This window comes from Gekko japonicus, unplaced genomic scaffold (assembly GCF_001447785.1).
Source record: "Gekko japonicus isolate JY-2015 unplaced genomic scaffold, Gekko_japonicus_V1.1 scaffold1, whole genome shotgun sequence".
Lineage (NCBI taxonomy): Eukaryota > Metazoa > Chordata > Lepidosauria > Squamata > Gekkonidae > Gekko > Gekko japonicus.
The window spans coordinates 990,566-1,009,018 of NW_015164181.1; the positions used below are offsets into that span (position 1 = coordinate 990,566).

An 18,453-nucleotide genomic window follows, 5' to 3' on the forward strand; every position below is an offset into this window, starting at 1 on the left:
TGATCTACCTGGAATTCTTTGGAGGACAGTAGTAATAAAATCATGTCTAAGACGGCAATAAAAGGAACAGTGCAATAGAACACACTCACCGTTTTCAACATCCCCATTTACTTAAGGGCCAATGCGTGCCTGATATTCCATTCCACCATATCCCTTTTCCAAGAGTGCAGAGGATAGGATGTCGAATCAGGCCAAAGTAAAAGCTTTCCTAAATCTGGGAATTAGTAGATTGGCCAGAAAGTTAAGAGGGCACAAACATATTGTCCCTGAAGGTATGATATCTTGTGGCAAGCCTTCAATGTTGTGATTCTGTATCCCAAATCCTTTGCTTAATTCATGGATTTGGCTTTTGAGTATCCAAATGCTATTAAACTACTGGGAGAATACCCCAAAGTCAGTAATTTCTCTGAGAGAAGACCGTTCCAAAAAAAAATAAAATACACCAAGTATCAAATAATGAGAATAAAACAGCTGGCAGCAACAGCTGCCTCTAAAACCAGACTAAGAGGCCTAAAACAGCAGAATTTTAGAAGTGTTAAACCCTATCCAGACAGGCAGCTGTTAACTAAAAACTTTTATACAGTTAAAAGTTTCCCTCTTATTCTCTTCCCCTACCTTCTCTCATTATAACAAGTGCATTCCTTTGCTGAATTCTTCTAGAAGTTGATTTTTAAAAAAAGAAACAGAACCACCCAAGGGTCCACTAGGGTGAAGGTAAAGGTTTCCCTTGCTCAAAAGCCAGCCGAATCCGACTCTAGAGATATGGTGTGCAACTCCGTTTCCAAGCCGAAGAGCCAGCGCTGTCCAAAGACATTTCCGTGGTCATGTGGCTGGCATGACTAGACGCCAAGGTGCACGGAACGATGTTATGGATCCACAAGGGTTAAGCTGACTCTAAATATTATAAAAATGCAAAATTTATCCATCAGTGACATACATTCAACTCACGCAAGTTTGTGCTACCAGAATTATTGGTGGACTTTGGTCCCGTTCACACGAGGCGATTTGGCCCGGGAGCGGGACAGTTCGGGGGCGGGTCAAACCGGCGCGATCATACCAGAACATCTGTAAAGCGCTGTGATACCGTCCCCGAACTGGCCCATTCCCGGGAAAAAGCGCCTCAAACTGAACCACCTACCTCGGTGGTTCAAACAGAAGAGGCGCTTCTTCCCGGGCGTTTGATCGCCGGCGCGACTTTGCGCCGGCACAACCCCGGGCCGGAGCTGAACTGCGCATGTTCCGACATGCGCAGTTCGGCCGGCTCCCGGTTAGAGCCGTCTTTTCTCTCCGGCGTTTGATCGCGCCGGGGAGAAAAGGCGGCTCGGCCGGGGGATCCGTGGGATCCCGCCGAGCCGTATCAACGTTGGCGCGGCTTTTAAAAGCCGCGCCTTTTCCCCTGCGTGTGGCAGGGGCCTTTAATTGGCTAGACTGGAGGCCCATCTTATAGATTAATAATAAACAAATACAGAAGTATTTAGGAAACAACATCTGGCCTTGTACTGTATATGTATATAACATCTTATGAAAAAAATTTTTTTGAATGTATGTCAAATTTATAATTGGAATTGTGACCACTGAGGAAGGCCCTTTGAGGGGCCGAAACGCGTTTGGTTCAGTTGCACAGCACTAACCCATCTATGTATGAATGTTGAGAAGTTTTTTTATGTCTGAATGGTATATTTTTAATGAGTCTAAGTTTTAAAATGTGTACACCTGAATAAGTTTTGCATTTTTATAATATTTAGAGTCAGCTTAACCCTTGTGGATCCATAGCAACTTTTTGGGTTGAGTTTTCTCCCCCCCCCCGCCTTTTTCCTTCCCCCTTCCCTTCCTTTTTGTCAGCACGGAACGATGTTACCTTCCCACCGAAGCAGTACCTATTTATCTACTTGCAGTTTCTTGCTTTCGAACTGCTAAGTTTGCAGGAGCTGGGACCAGAGACGGGTGCTCACTCCGTCATGCGGCACTTGGGTCTCGAACTGCTGAAGTACTGACCTTCCAGTCTGCAGTTCAGTGTCTTAACCACTTGAGCCACCGCATCCTTCAAAGGGTCCACTAGTCACCGTCTAATTTGGTTGTGTTCCCCACGCAGTTACATCCTTGGGTGACCAAGTTTGGAGAAGATCCTCTGCCTCTAGAGGAGGAGCACTGCACGGTCGTGGAGGTCACAGAAGAGGAAGTCAAGAACTCTGTGAAGACCATCCCGAGTCTGCCTGCTGTGGTATGTATTGATGCAGGTGTCTTGGAGACATGGCCATTGATGCTGCACCAGAGGTTCTTGCCTTCATGAGCAATTGGGCTGTTCTTTATCCCCAAGCCACTTTGGAATACACTGTGCGTCACACTTGCGTAATGTGGTCATCGATCATACACATTCCCATAGAAAAGCCCCGCTGGCTGGATGGGTTTGTATGGTTGAGGTTGCGTAGAGGACTGTGTGAAAATATTTTTTGTGTCTCCAGTAACTTTCTGGTGTGCAATATGTTTTTGTATTTTTCATACGTGCACGTGTGTGCGTTTGTGTGCCTGTGAGTGTCTGTGCACCTGGAAGTATTTCAGGGAGGTCCCCCATCCAAGTACTTGCCCGAGTCAACCCTGCTTAGCTTCCGAGATCTGACGAGATCGGGCTTGCCGGAGCTATCCAGGCCAGGGCAGAATAAAGTAATCTTGATACGATTGGATATCTGGCTGTCCTCAACCAGAGGCAGGGCCTTTTCAGCCCTGGCACCAGCCTGATGGAACTCTCTGCCCAATGATATCCGTGCCTTGCAGGACCTAATGAAGTTCTACAGTGCCTGTATGACAGAAATGTTCCGCCAGGCCCATGGTTGAAAACAGCAACGGTTTGCCATCAAGTCTGGCCTCGCTGTCTCTCCCCATTCTTGGGGAAAGGATATATACTGTTTAAACACCATCTGATTAGTTCTGATTATTACTGTTTCATTGTTTATTATTACTGTTCTTAATGTTTTAAAGTTTTAATCTGAACGTATGTATTTATTGAACTGTATTTATTGAATGCTGTCAATCGACCTGAGCCCCATAAATAAATAATACATAAATGGGCAACAGGAAGGGGGTGCAAATGGGACAAACGGGCTGAATATTACAGGTTGGATTTTGTGACAAAGAGCCAGTTTGGTCTAGTGGTTAAGAGCAGCGGACTCTAATCGGGAGAACCGGGGTTGATTCTTCGCGCCTCCACATGCAGCTGCCGGTGTGACTTTGGGTCAGTCACAGTTCTCTCAGAGCTGTTCTCTCAAGAGCAGTTTCTGTCAGCGCTCTCTCAGCCCCACCCACCTCATAGGGTGTCTGTTGTGGGGAAAGGAAGGGGAGGAGATTGTAAGCTGCTCTGAGACTCCTTCGGGTACTGAAGAGCAGGGTATAAGACCAACTCTTCTGCTGCTGCTGCTAAGTTTTCCTTCAAGACTTTCCCCAGTGACTTTTCCTGATGGTGGAAGGCTTTTGCCACACTAACATTTTTGGGGGGTGGGGGTTAGGAATGCAGGCTCTAATCTGGGAGAACCAGGTTTGATTCCCCGCTTTTCCACATCCGGCTGCTCGGTGACCTTGGACAAGCCACAGTTCTCTCAGAGATGTCCTCTCAGAGCTCTTTCAGCCCCCCCTACCTCACAGGGTGTCTATTGTGGGGAGAAGAGAAGAGGAGGAGGAGGAGATTGGATTTATAACCTGCCCTTCACTACCCGAAGGTGTCTCAGAGCAGCTTACAAACTCCTTTCCCTTCCCCTCCCCACAACAGACACGCTGTGAGATAGGTGGGGCTGAGAGAGCTCTGACAGAAACTGCTCTTTTTTCAAGGACAGCTCCTATCAGAACTATGGCTTGCCCAAGGCCATCCAGCTAGGTGTGAGTGGAGGAGTGGGGAATCAAACCCGGTTCTCCCAGATTAGAGTCCGCGCACTTAACCACTACACAAACTGGGGGAAAGGGGAAGGAGATTGTCAGCCGCTCTGAGACTCCAAGTGAAAGGTGGGGTATAAATCCAATCTCCTCCTCCTCTTCTTTTTCTGAAAAGTCTTTGCTGCTTTCTGCGTTGGAGGAAGATGTTGTGGAAAGGAGTCACGGGCTCCTGCTGCAGATCCCCCTCATGTGGAGAGGTAGAAAAAAAGCAAGGAGAAGGGAAGACTGACTGGGGAGGCATGCCTCCCCTTCGCTTCCCCAGCCGCCCTGCCGGGAGCCGCACAATATGTGTGAACAGGGGTCATTTTGTAGAAAACGAGGTGCAGGAACTCATTAGCATAACTCATTAGCACAACTTATTTGCATATGCCACACCCCTGACATCACCGGAAGTGTGTCAGACGGCAACACCCACCACTCAGGCTCCACTGGACTGTTTTGGATTGCTAGCTATTGGGGGGGGGGAACATGCAGATCTGTTCTCAGAGAGGAGGGAGAGCTTGTACCTGAATAAAACCTGGTCTTAAAGGTGCCACTGGACTGTTTTGGACCGGGGGGGGCGTGGGGAGCTCTGCAACTTACCTGGCTGCTTCTTGCTCTGACTGAGGGCTGCTGGGATCAGGGGGTGGGGCTTGTTGCAAGTGCCCGCCCCCTGGGCTCTTTACTGCCGGAGCTCCGCTCCTGTGCGCTCCTACAGGAAATGACTCCTGTGTGTGAAAGAGCCGCATGTGGCTCCCAAGCCACAGTTTGGACACTCCTGCCATAGAACAAGAGAAATCCGCTCAGGCCTAATCGTTAACGCCCCCCCCATAAGTGTGGCAAAAGATAGTCAAAAAAAAAATAGTTCTCTCTGATTTGTTTCTAATTCTCTTTTTCTTTCGAATTTCGTCCTTCAAAGATTTTAGTGAAAGCCATGCTGAGGAAACGATCATTTGGCAACCCCTATGAGGCTCAAGCCAGGCGAGAAGAGAGATCTATGTCTGCTCCGGGAGACTTACTGATGTAGGTACACCCCTAAGCGTGATGTCTAATGGTGCCTGGCTGGTATAATTTGTGCTGGTTTTGGTTTACGGAAAGAACAAGCAAGATGTAACAGAGAGGGATTTTGCAGGAACGGGTGAGGAAAGAACCGTCGGAGGACCAGTGAATCGCGATGAAAGTCTGTCATGGAACGATTTGCCATTGGTTTTGATTGCTTTTTTTTAAAAATCAGATAAAACATTAGTCTTTAAGCTGCCACAATACTCGTATTTTTGCCAAAACAATCTTAACATGGCTATCCTTCCAGAACAATGGTGTCAAGAATATGAAAGGAGAAAGGGGGGCAGCGAAGGCATTTTTAGGTAATTTAATAATTAACTAGCACCAAAGGGGAGGAAGTATGAAATCGCTGAAGAGAATGGAAGTCCTCCAAGGGTGAGCAAAGATCACAGAAACCATGTGGCTGCGTAACAACATTTAGGGTGAAGTGTGAATATTCCAACCAGATAAGAAATTCCAAAGTGTCTTTGTGTCTCATTTCGGTAGGGGAAAAAGTGATATTCTTACAGCGTTAGTGATACTGAGCTTCCTTTTTTTCTAAAAATACTCTCCCGCTACATCTCTCCACCTCCCCACCCTCCTCTTCTCCGGCAGCCTCTGAAGCAGAGCAAATTAACGACTGTAAATGTTGCGTTGCTTTCCACTCCCGAGAAGGGATGATGGCTTTCATGTTCTGCTGGTAGAAAATGAAGGGGGAAAAGGAAAGGCAATTAGAAATCCATTCCAATTTCACATTTAATTTGTTTAATTAGGCTGCTTAGGAAAAAATAATTGGAGGGTTTTCAATTCCCCCCCCCCCAAAAAAAGGAATTGCGTCTGCCAAAATGAATGTTTCCCCCCCCCCCTTTTCTCATTAAGATTTCGGACACCCGGATTTGCTTTCTTCACACCTAGTACCAAATCTTAATTTCCTGAATAGGATGTTGCTATTTTCATAAAGATGGAAAGGACAAGGCAATTTTCAGCTGTATTCTGTGGAAGGGGGATATAGACCCAGGGCTGTTTCTCTGGCCAGGCCCCCTAAGTGACTGCTTGGAGTGGCACAATGGGGAGATGGTGCCCAGCTACCAGCAGTACAGGAAATGACGTACCTCTCTTCCCTGGACCAGTGGTGGTAGCAGCCCAGAGGGAATGAGGGAGAGCCAGTGTGCAGTGTAGTGGTAAAGAATGGCAGACTCTAATCTGGAGGACTGGGTTTGATTCCCGAGTCCTCCATATGCAGCCAGCTGAGGGACCTTGGGTCAGCCACAGCTCTCTCAGAGCTCTCTCAGCCCCACCTACATCATAGGATGTCTATTGTGGGGAGAGGAAGGGAAGGCAGTTGTAAACCACTCTGAGACGTCTTTAGTTAGTGAAAGGTAAAGGTAAAGGTTCCCTTGCTCGAAAGCCAGTCGAATCCGACTCTAGGGTTGCTTTGCTCATCTCCGTTTAAAAGCCGAAGAGCCAGCGCTGTCCGAAGACATTTCCGTGGTCATGTGGCTGGCATGACTGAACACCAAGGCGCACGGAACGCTGTTACCTTCCCACCGAAGTGCTACCTATTTATCTACTTGCAATGTCTTGCTTTCGAACTGCTAGGTTGGCAGGAGCTGGAACTAGGGAGGGAAGCTCACTCCGTCATGCGAAAAGCCAGGTATAAAAACCGGCTCTTCTTCTACTTTGCTTAGGGCAACAGAATACAGGAACCAACCCTGGATAAAGGTTATCCAAGTTATGCTCCTGCAGAGTGCAGGGGGTTGGACTAGATGACCAGCAAGGTCCCTTCCAACTCTTAACATTCTATGATTCTCCTCTTTTGAAATATTTTTGCAATTTGTTCTGTTCGCATACCTGACCACACACCTGAATGAAATAATGGACAGGCAGACGGGAGAGTCCTGCCTGTCAGCTAAGGTTTGCCAACCTCCAGGTGGTGGTTGGAGATCTCCCTGAATTCCTGCTGGTCTCCATGTTACAGGGATCAGTTCCCCTGGAGAAAATAGCTGCTCTGGAAGGAGGACTCTGTGGTGTCATACCCCACTGATGTTATACCCCAAACCCCACCATACCCAGGCTTTACCCCTGAAATTCCCAACCCAGACCTAGCAAGCCTACCCACAGTGGGCAATCTCTCTCTCTTAATTCTAGAGTCCTTCCGTCCTCCTCCTCCTCCTCCCCCCACCCCAATTTTTATTGCCTTGGCTCTGCAAAATGCTGACATTTCCATCTCATTCATGCAATTTCATTACGAGTTTCTCCCCCCCCCCTTTTCCTTTTTGTTTTGTTTTTGTTCTCTGCCTCTAGGCATGGTTTTCGCTTAACTTCATCTATATATTTGCATCCATCTTTAAGGTAACTGAGTGTCATGTGTCCCTCCTGAGTGCAGTGGAGTGGTGCGTGCTCCCGTCTGTATTTGCCGTGCGTGTGTCTTAGTGAGAATACCTTCCTTCCGCATCTCCCTAGAGCCGTGGCTTTGTTGCGATAGATCCCACTGTGTGGTGCCTGGTATTCAGCTGTGAGACTCCTTGGTGCTCATGTCCTTGTTTTGTTCTACCTTCCTTCCTTCTTTAAATTTTATTGATTGGTGGGTGGGTGGGTGGGGGTTGTTTGTTGTGGGTTTCTGGGGAGCATGCCAGTGGGACTCCCAGAGCTATGGGCGGGAACGGACTCTTTGACAGGAACTGCAAAGGGGGTGTTACCTATTCAAACCAACAGTCCTTGATAAATGATATTTTGGAAATTGCAGGAAACAATCTGCTGGCCAAATCTCATACGGTGTTTGAGGATCCATCATTCTAGCTCTCAGTGTGTGATCCAGCTGCACAAAGAAACTCATGGGGGGTGGGGAGAGCGGATCTAAATCAAGAGACCACGGTGCTGGAGAAGGTACAGGGCTATTTTTGGGCAGGAACGCACAGGAACGGAGTTCCGGCTGGCTCCCGAGTTGGCCATGCCCAGCAGGAGCTCATTAGCATAATAGGCCACACCCAACAGCAGAAACTCATTAGGATTGGCTACATTAGGGGTGTGTGGCCTAACATGCAAAGGAGTTCCTGCTACAAAAAAAGGCCCTGGGTTTTGACAACAAACAAGGTAAAGAGAATAAGAAGCAAAAGGTGGGTGTGGATGGATGACAACACGTCTGGTGACATGGAGGTGTGGCCTAATATGCCAATGAGTTGCGCTGTCAGGGTGTGGCCTAATATGCTAATGAGTTCCTGCTGTTGGGTGTGGCCTATTATGCTAATGAATCCCTGCTGGGCTTTTTCTACAAAAAAAGCCCTGGAGAAGGGGACGTCTGCCTCTTCACCCGGCACCATTTCCCCGATCAAAACTGGCCCCCAAGTTTGCTCTTAGCCCTGCAGGATGAAGACAGTTCCTTGGAGGTCTCTCATCCAAATACTAGCCAGGGCCGACCCTGCTTAGCTTCCGAGATCTGACGAGATCATACCAGGCTTTCCCCCCCCTCCCCCTACTGGGACTTAACGCAGTGGAAACAGTGCTGTGGAGCAAAAGCGTAATCCTCTCCACTGAATAGCATCAGCCCCGCCCTTCCCTCGCAGCTATGTTTTGCAGCTAATTCCCAGGGTAGGAGAGCTAGCTTCGGGCTGCCAGGGCCTGGCCTTCTCACAGAATTACTACTGGTCTCCAGTTCCCATAGAGGAAACGGTCGCTTTGGAGGGTGGGCTTTATGGCATCCCCTCCCCAAATTCTGCCCTCCCCAGTCCCCCCCAAAAAAAAATCTTCAGGAATTTCTCAAGATGGGGTTGGGATTACAATGTTCCCTCTCAGCTGTGGAGTCTTGTGAGCAAAAATTCTACTTTGTGAGCCACTGGCATTAAAGTTGTGAGCAGGTGATTTGGCTACTGTATAAATTAATTTGCTCTGGAGCCATCCCTTCCTGAGCGAAGGCAAAAATGTGTGAGCCGGAGGCTAAAAAATTGTGAGCTAGCTGTCACGAACTCAGCTTAGAGGGAACACTGCTCAAGACCGCTAATGCATGCCCTGACCTGGATAGCCGAGGCCAGCCCGATCTTGTCAGATCCTGGAAGCTAAGCAGGGTCAACTCTGGCAAGTACTTGGATGGGATTCCTCCTTGGAATACCACATTGGGAGGACAGGGGCAGGCTGTATCCAGCCACCTCTCTGAATATCTTTCAAGCCCCCTTAAGGGGTCAGTCACCAGAGGTCGACCTGACTTCCAGGTGCGCGCGCATACACACAAACACACACCGATAGAAAAACACGAAAACAAACAAAAAAAGCTAATGCAGTAGTTATTCAGTTAAAACCAGGTTTTGGCATATCAGCAATGTGTCCTGGGCAACCATTGAATAGGTGGGAAATGCCCACAGCGAATGAACTCCAGTCTATTGCATCTGGATTTGGACAGGGCGCAATGTTCCTTCTAAGCTGTGGAGTCTTGTGAGCAAAAATTCTACTTTGTGAACTACTGGCATTAAAGTTGTGAGCAAGCTATTTGGCTGCTGCATAAATTAGTCTGCTCTGGAGCCATCCTTCCTGAGCTAAGACAAAAATGTGTGAGCCGGAGGCTAAAAATCTGTGAGCTAGCTCACACCAACTCAGCTTAGAGGGAACTATGGACAGGGGCACAGCTTCTGAATGCTCGGAATGACCAGTCGTTTGTGAGACACCTCTAGCAAAAATATTCCACGGCTGAATATATTGGGGGGAGGGTGTAACCGAGACCTGGCATACCTGGTTTGCATGCAAAATGTCCCAGGTTCAGTCTCCTGTAGGAGAATGGGAAAGGCCCCTCTCTGCTGGCATCCTTAGAGACCTGCTGCCCGTCAGAGCAGACTATCCCAGACTAGATAGACCTAGGGTCTGACCCAGTTCAAGGCAGCAGGGTGAAGTGTCACCATAGCCGGGCACTTGGTAGAGGCCATGGAGTGACAGGGGACCTTGGAAGACTGGGCTGATCTCCCGTCTTGCAACCGGAGAAGTACCTAGAGGCAGCTGAGGAAGCAAATATCAAGAGCATTGTCCTCTACTGCCTCCTGCAGGCACCCCTGAGTATTGGCCCAGAGGCCTCCTACACCATTTTTTTGCTCCTTTTAGACACTGACGGCGCTAAAAGAAGTGTGAGAAGGACACAAAGTGCTCCCTCCAAAATAGCTGTAATAGGATTGGGGGATGAGGGAAGCTGCCGAGGGATTCATGGACAACTGGCGCCCAGTGATCCATAAAACCTGCCACAGGTCTTGTACTGCAGCTACATAAATATATCTATCTATATCTATATATATCAGGGGTGTCAAACTCATTTGTTATGAGGGCTGGATCTGACATAAATGAGACCTTGTTGGGCCGGGCCATGAGTGTCATAAAATGTAATGCCAGGTAGCAGAGATATGAACTTTATAAAGGACACAAACACAAAGGGTTTGTTTTTTTACTTAAAATAAAAACATCCTTAAAACATTAGCTCTGTAAGCTGCAAACCTACTTTTGGTTTATTGACATTCACCACAGAAATCTCATGCTGAGAGTTCTGAGTTCTAGGACCCAGGTTAAAACATGAAATGGCTGCGTGATTAAGAGAGTCTGACGAAGCAAGCTATGATGCAACAGCAGCAGAACTGGAAGCAGGAGATGGCCAGTTCCACTTGTGGGCCTGATCTGGCCCCCGGGCCGCATGTTTGACACCCCTTATATATAAAAATTGCTTTCTGCCACGTGGGATCCTTTATCGTGCTGCATTTGTTTTCTCCGGAGAGACAAGGAACCGAGGCGGATATTAGCTTGGGCATTTTGGAGGGATGCAGCAGCTGGAATTCCACAAACTGACATTAGTAGCAGCCCATTTGGCAAGCCTCAGGGATACATACAAATGATAAGGCTCATTTTACGCCTGTACTAGGGGTGCCAGCCTCCAAGTGGGACCAAGGGATCCCCCGGAATTACGACTTATCTCCATGCTGGAGTGATCAGTTTCCCTGGAGAAGATGGATGCTTTGGAGGATGGACTCTATGGAATTATGTACCCCATTGAAGTCCCCGTCTTCCCTAAGGTCCATCCCCAAATCTCCAGGAGCTCCCCAACCTGGGTTGGCAACCCTACCCTCCGTCCACTGCTGGTGGCCAGGGGGGACCTGGCAACCCTGGCTTGCACTCACCATTATCCTCTTTAGAGGCTGCCCAGTACTCAGTCCGCTAACGTGCTCCCACTCTTCCCTGTTCAAGGCTATACATCAGGGGTCCCAACCTTTTTGAGCCTGCGAGCACCTTTGGAATTCTGACACAGCAAGGTGGGCGCAGAGACAAAATGGCTGCCCTGGGAAGCGGAGCCAGCCACAAAATGGCCACCGCAGCTTAACTTCAGTCACACAGTGCAGATCTTGTGCTGTAGCGGCAGCTGCTGCCAAAAGCAACACTTCCTAAAAACACTTAACGGTAAAGGTAAAGGTTTCCCTTGTTCGAAAGCCAGTCGAATCCGACTCTAGGGTTGCGGTGCTCATCTCCGTTTCAAAGCCGAAGAGCCAGCGCTGTCCGAATACGTTTCCGTGGTCATGTGGCCGGCATGACTAAACACCAAGGCACACGGAACACTGTTACCTTCCCACCGAAGTGGTACCTATTTATCTACTTGCAATTTCTTGCTTTCGAACTGCTAGGTTGGCAGGAGCTGGAACTAGAGATGGGAGCTCACTCCATCATGCGGCACCCGGGTCTCGAACTGCTGAACTACTGACCTTCCACAGCCTGCAGTTCAGCATCTTAACCACTTGAGCCACCAGAAATGGTGTCAGTAGGTAGGCTTGCCAAGTCCCCCCGGGGGGCGGGGAAAACCCCGCCCCAGAGGCCCGTTCCCCGCCGCCGGCAGATCAGTCCCCGGGGGAACCCCACACCCACGTGCACGTCACCAGGAAGTGACGTGACAACGCCGGGCATGCTGGGGGCGGGACCACGACCATCTGAGGGAAAACTCTATGGTTTTCCCTCAGACAGTCGTGGCCCCGCCCCCAGCGTGCCCGGCGTCGTCACGTCACTTCCTGGTGACATGCATGCAGCGCGCGCGCTCAAGCTGCAAACCGGGAGTCCCCTGCTGCGGCGATTTTTTCACTTGGCAACTCTATCAGTGGGCGCTATGGTTGGGGACCTTACTATGAATCATTTACAGAGGCCAGTGGCAGGCCCTGACTTAAGTGCCAATTGTGTCTGTTCCTCTGATTGCTCCTTGGTGTCAGCTATGCTGCCATAAGGGTTGGGGGTGGGGTGCTAGCTTGCCGGGACTGCTGCATCCCTTTTTAGCTTCTGTAATGCTTGCTTATCTACGGCCTTGGAGGTGGTGTGTAGTGTCTGGGATTCTAGGGAACCGTGGGAGCGCTTTCGGTTCCCAGCTTCAGCTCTAACGGCCTGGGGCTCCTTCTCCCGCGTGGGGGAATGTGGCTAATTGGCTTAAGGAAGGGGGTGTGTGTGCATACGAATACCCTTAGCAGCTAGTGTTCAGAGTGGCTTTGAGAGGGAATCAGCTATCAATGGTAAAAGACAGGTTTCTTGTTGAAACTACAGTGGGGGGTATATGGGGAGGGGGATGGAACAATGACTACATTCATATCCCACCTTTCTTCCGTCCTGGAACTCAAGGCAGGAGGTCTCCCATCCAGGCACCGACGAGACCCAGACCTGCTTAGCTCCAACAAGATGGTGGCATCAGGTGGCGCAGGCCTTCCAGACAGGATGGAGATGATGCCGGCTTTGAAGGCTGAAGCCGTAGGTGAAATTGCTCCGTCTGCCCTAGATGGGGTTAGTTTCTCGTTGACAGATCACGCCGAGAGTCTAGGGGTGCTCTTGGGCCTCGTCTCCCTGTTAGCTAAGCCAGTTGGTGTCGTTGCTACAAAGTGCCTCCTTCCAGTTAACTTCTTGTTGGTGGAACGTCCCATCAAACCATGGCCAATTTATGGTCACCCCGGAGGGTGTTCCAAGGCAAGAGACATTCAGAGGCAGTTTGCCATTGCCTGCCGCCCTAGACTTCCTCGATGGTCTCCCGTCCAAGTACTAATCAGGGTCGATCTTGCTTAGCTTCCAAGATCTGATGAGGCCAGGCAAGCCCGGGCCGCCCAGGTCAGGGCATTAACATCTTACACCTAGATTATCTTGCCTTCTAAACTAAACGTGATCTGGCTTGGCCGCTCCGCACTACGAGAGGAGATTATTGCATCGTGCTCTACATAGGGCTGCCCTTCAAAGCAACCCAGAAACTCTAGTTAGTGCAAAATGCAGTGTGGGGTGTGTTTTTTGTTGTTGTTAATGAAGCAAGTCGTTTCGAACACGTTATAACGACTATAACGACTTCTGCATCAAATTCAAGGTGCTGGCACCCTCAAACCCATTCGTACTCCAGGGGGCACATATCGGGAAGAGCCTGTTTCCCTGCATCTATCCACGGACAGTCACATTCCCCTCTAGAATTCTTGTTCGGTGTCCCACCCCGTAGGAGCTTATTTAGTCGTCCCCACCCCCTTTTCACTGGCCCACTCTCTGGAATGGGTGGCCAGAGGAGACCAGGAGTGCATCTTCGTTTCTGGCTTTTAGAAGAGCCTGCAAAGAGGAGGTCTGTTTTGTCTTTGTGTAGGGGAAATGCTGTTTGGGCAAGGAAGCTATTGAGGGATTGCCGTTTTGGGAAATAAGAGCCCTGCTGGATCAGACCAATAGTCCATCTAGTTCAGTATCCCGTCTCACACAGCGGCCAGCCTGTTCCTCTGGACGGCCAACAACAGGGCAGAGAGGCTGAAGCCTTCCCCTGATGGTGCTTCCTGGCTCTGGGATTCAGAGGATTAGTGCCTCTGAATGTGGAGGTTTCCCTCGGCCGCCGTGGCTAGTAGCTTTGCAATGGATGATTTGAATTGTTTTGTTTTATCGCTATATCATTATGCTTACGGCATCGTTGTGTATAAGCTATCTTGGCCCCCTTTTGTGGGGAGAAAGGCTGGATGAATGACAGCCAGTGTGGTGTAGACTAGGATTGGGAAGACCTGGGTTCAAATCCTCGCTCTGCTGTGACTATGGGGCAGTCCATCTCTCTCAGCCTAACCTACCTCACTGGATACCTGCTGTTATGATGAGTTTATATACTCTGGAATAGTCTGTTCTCTGCCGACTTACTAACCATAAAGGTTAGTGAGAGATGTAGAGATGCATAAATGAGGAAAACATACATTGGTAGCAGTGCAAAAATATATCTCACTGTGAAATGGCAGAGTATATGCTATACTCTGTGTTTATGCGGGTGTGTGCTAGAGAGAGAGGATGCATCCTTGACCCAATTGGAGATTTAACTGCAAGAGAATGAGCCTACCCCTGAACAGTGACAGCATCAGCACCTCACTCTAACAACATTTTAACAAGATATCCTCATCAATTATAGGGAAAGGATAGGCTTTGATTTACCTGGGACAGGAACCCAAAAGTAGGGACTGTCCTTTGTAATGGAGGATAGCTGGTGTGTATGAAGCTTCCGTTTTAGAACCAGATTTTGAAGGAGTCTTAAAAAAAAAATGCAGAGGCCTGCTAACAAAGAGTTTTAAGACAAAAGGGTTAGGGAAAAAATTCACACCAAGACTTTTAAACCCAGGCATCCATAATGGGAGATCTGCATACAAGGAGACTGTAAATTTTAATATTTGCAAGCAAATTTGAGTACGAAGAATTTCTTTAAAATGTTTTCCCCAAATTTCATTTCAGGTTTAGAACTAAAGCCACTGATAATTTGCCAGTTGGAGGAAATGAAGCTATTTATGCCATACAACACAAACCCTTCTCCTGTCTTGTCTTTTGGGCCTAGTTCCTCCTGCCTCCTTTTAAATAAAAGAAAGAAACAACTGGCTACTGCCTGAAAGCAGCATATGTTTTTCTAGTCAGCGCTGCAAAACTGCTGTAAAGCACTCGACTGGGAGGGAAATGCTGCAGGCAGTTCCAGTGGAAATAAATAACTATGTCTCCTTCGAAGGAGAAGGTTCATCTAAAGCTCAGAGACCCCTCTTGAATTTCATGTCCTCCAACAGTCCTATAAACAATCTCTTACTTAGCTTACTGTTTCATGAATGACATTTTCTGTCTCTTTCCTTTGACTGGTTCTTGCAGAAAGCAAGCAAGTCGAGATGCGATAAAGGATCCAGAACTCCCTGATGTTCATGAAGATGAGACAACTTCGTGAAGCCCTCGGCACATTCCAGATCGACAATTCAGCTGCTGCTGCTGTATCCATTGTGCTTTGTCTTGCACGCTGTACTGCCTCATCAACCAAAGTCTGTAACTTGCAAAAAAAGAAGATGATGAAGAAACAATAATAATCTTATACAATACAATGAAAACCCCCGGCTGGTAAAGCAGCAAGGTACATGGACCAGTTGACTCTTGCTGTGACTGGCTTTTCCGTATTCGTTACGTCGTAAGACCTTTTGGTGTTGTGTGCCTCATCTTCTATTTGTGCTTCACGTCGTGACATGTGGTCAGCATAGTTTGGTAACTTGACTGACAAACGCTTTTGTCTGTTTCGCAAACTGAGCCAAAATATTAGGGACGGCTCAGCGAATGCCACCATTTCTATCTTAATTGCAACGTTTCAATTTTTATCACCATGATCAAACCTTTACGTGATATGAGAAGTCAAATTTTAGAAATTGGATACCTGTTCCAGTTGGGGTGGATTATTTAATTGCTGTTGGCTTTTGATGAAGTGGGGCACAAAACTCTGTTCTCTGTAGCGTTTCATGCTTTAAAATATCTCTTAAATTGTGTATGATATTGGGCCTACCGAAATACACTGGGTCATGCCAGGTTTTGTTGAAATTGCAGGAAATATGCAAACTATTACAGCTTCCTGACAGAGCACAATCAAGCAGGAGATCAAACATTTTGTGTACTCTACAATTGTAACTGTAAGTCCAGAGGCAAAAGACGTCCCCTCTCCCAGCCATGTTTATGTCAGCGGCCCTCATGCTGGGAACGGGCGGGTTGCCTTTTGGAATATAAAATGCACCGGCAATATTCCATAGAGTCAGAGGTCGATTTGGGGGGAATCGTGGGGGATCGCAGTTCCCCCGGGTGAGGTGCGGGGGGCGGGGCACATGATGAAGCCCCGCCCCCTGCTTCCGGCCCTCATTCAGCCAGGAGGAGGCAGGAGAAGAGGGAGGGTAAGTTGCTTCCTCCCCGCCTCTCCCCACCCCTGCCTGCCTGGGGCCAGGGAGGGCCTTGGCGGGGCTTCCTCGCACTGTGTGGCATATGCTAATGAGTTATGCTAATGAGTTCCCCTAGCTCTTTTTCTACGAAACGACCCCTGCATAGAGTCCCATACACTTCATGTCGGAGCTGGTGCTTCAGGAAACGATTTGACCCCAGTCAGCAACCTAGTAGTGATGAACTATTTACTGGACAGCGAGCACCAGATTCTGCTTTTGGGATCAGGTAGCAAAACCACGAGAGGGCTCACGAGAGTTGGAGGCACAGGCGGCCACGATAGAATGGGAATGGCTGAGAAGGGACCATGGCTCAGTAGTATAGCATATGCTTTGTATGCAGAAAGCCTAAGGTTCAGTGCAGGCCTCTCCAGATGAAAGGCTCAGAACGGCAATGTGAACAACCTCCGTGGAGACCGAGGCCAGCCGCTACTGATCAGATTAAACAGTACTGACCTTGATAGACCCAGTGTAAGGCAGCTTTATGCGTCCATGTGACAAAGATCATGGATCTTTGCATCTAAGATGGATCAGGGTCATGCAGGGAGGGGATTTAACCAACTCCTGCTCAGTTTTGCTACTGAGAACTAGACGCCCCACTCCACTTGTAGCATTTTAAAGGGAAAACAACGTCCTTTCCTTTTAAAACACAGGATAACAGCAAGGAGAGCCTAGTTTTAACAGTGGAACCAAGCAGGGGTTGAAGGGTGAACCTGAATCTGGAATTCCTTCTCCCCTCCTCATGAGGTCTGAATCTGAATTGGGTCTATACACATGTGCAGTTTGCCTTTTACAGACTGACGGGGATCCCTAATCTTTTGTATGTCTTTCGGCACCCTTACCTGAAGGCTGGCAGATCCTCTTCAGAAGGGGACAGGTCAGAGGTCATTTCGGGGGGATCGCGGGGGGATCGCAGTTCCCCCGGGTGAGGTACGGGGGGCGGGGCACATGACGAAGCCTGGCCGCCCCGCTTCCGGCCCTCATTCAGCCAGAAGGAGGCAGGAGAAGAGGGAGGGTAAGTTGCTTCCTCCCTGCCTCTCCCCACCCCTGCCTGCCTGGGGCCAGGGAGGACCTTCGCGGGGCTTCCTTGCACTCCCGCCGGCCTTGCAGGTCCACCGCTGGGCCCCTCATGGGGCTCGGCAGTGGAGCTGCAAGACTGGCGGCGGCCGGGACCATTGGGGGCGGGGTGTGTGGCCTTATGACACACTTCCGGGGATGTCAGGGGGTGTGGCCTTATGACACACTTCCGGTGATGTCAGGGGGTGTGGCCTTATGACACTCTTCCGGTGATGTCAGGGTGTGTGGCATATGCTAATGAGTTATGCTAATGAGTTCCCCTAGCTCTTTTTCTATGAAACGACCCCTGGGACAGGTGACTGATTCTAGAGGAGCTCACGCCCGTCTTTGGGAATCTTCTCAGTATTGACCTAAGGACGCTACTGAATTTTACAATCTCACTGTTTTGGTTCAGAAATCCCCATTTCAATTTTGCTTTTCCCCAGAGCCAACTGAACTTACAAGTCTTTATTTTTAGCGCCATTTTCTGTTTCTTCGTGATGATGATTTTTTTACGCTCATTTCTGCATCACACATCAATGCGGTACAGCATAAAACTGGCATGGAACAAACAAACTGGAAACATCAGCAATTAAAATAAGCCACAGTGACAAAAGAGGAAGGGGGAAAAAAGAAATTTAAAAGGGCAGATTTGTATATCCTTCTGCGCTGGTCACAACCAGAACCATGAGCAACCTACAAAGCAAGCTTTAGGCAAATTTGGCTTACATCAGACAAACTGTCTTAGTCACACAGTTAGTAGAGCAAGAGAAAGACGTAACTACTGCCCTGGGTTGACCTGTTAGTAGAAAATTACTTCCATTTCCAAAAAAAATTCAGTGGATGGAGCACTCACTGCATAGATTGTGTGCCATTGTGTTATGAGAACAACACAAATACGCGGAGGGAGCAAGCCTAAGCAGGTCTACTCAGAAGTAAGCCTTGTTTTATTTAAGGGGGCTTACTCTGAGGGGAGAGTTCTTAGGACTGCAGCTTGAGAGACTGCTGGGCTTAACAAGGAGCTAGTGGTTTGAAATAAATGTCTTGAGAATCCAGGGCAAAACTTGCAGTAGTGCAGTGGAACGACAAAACATTCCTCTTGTCCTAGTGTATGTTTTGGGTTGGACTCTCCCTGCATCCTTTCAACCAAAGACAGCAACTGGCTATTATCTAAAAGCAATGTATCTGTTGCAGATTCACAGTGCTGCAAAACTGCTGTATGAAGCACACAGCTGATAAAGAAAGAGAGGTACGA

At 48.6% G+C, this 18,453-nt stretch overlaps 1 protein-coding gene across 1 annotated transcript in view; it reads left to right on the forward strand.

The window, feature by feature from the left end:
• Positions 1-15,416, forward strand: part of CAMKK1 (calcium/calmodulin-dependent protein kinase kinase 1, alpha) — a 103,280-nt gene extending 87,864 nt beyond the window's left edge. The window contains exons 13-15 of the mRNA XM_015407976.1: positions 2,093-2,221; positions 4,820-4,923; positions 15,049-15,416. Coding sequence (XP_015263462.1) covers positions 2,093-2,221; positions 4,820-4,923; positions 15,049-15,121 — 306 coding nt within the window. The 3' untranslated portion in view covers positions 15,122-15,416. The remainder of the gene's footprint in view (positions 1-2,092; positions 2,222-4,819; positions 4,924-15,048) is intronic.
• The last annotated feature ends 3,037 nt before the right edge of the window (positions 15,417-18,453 follow it).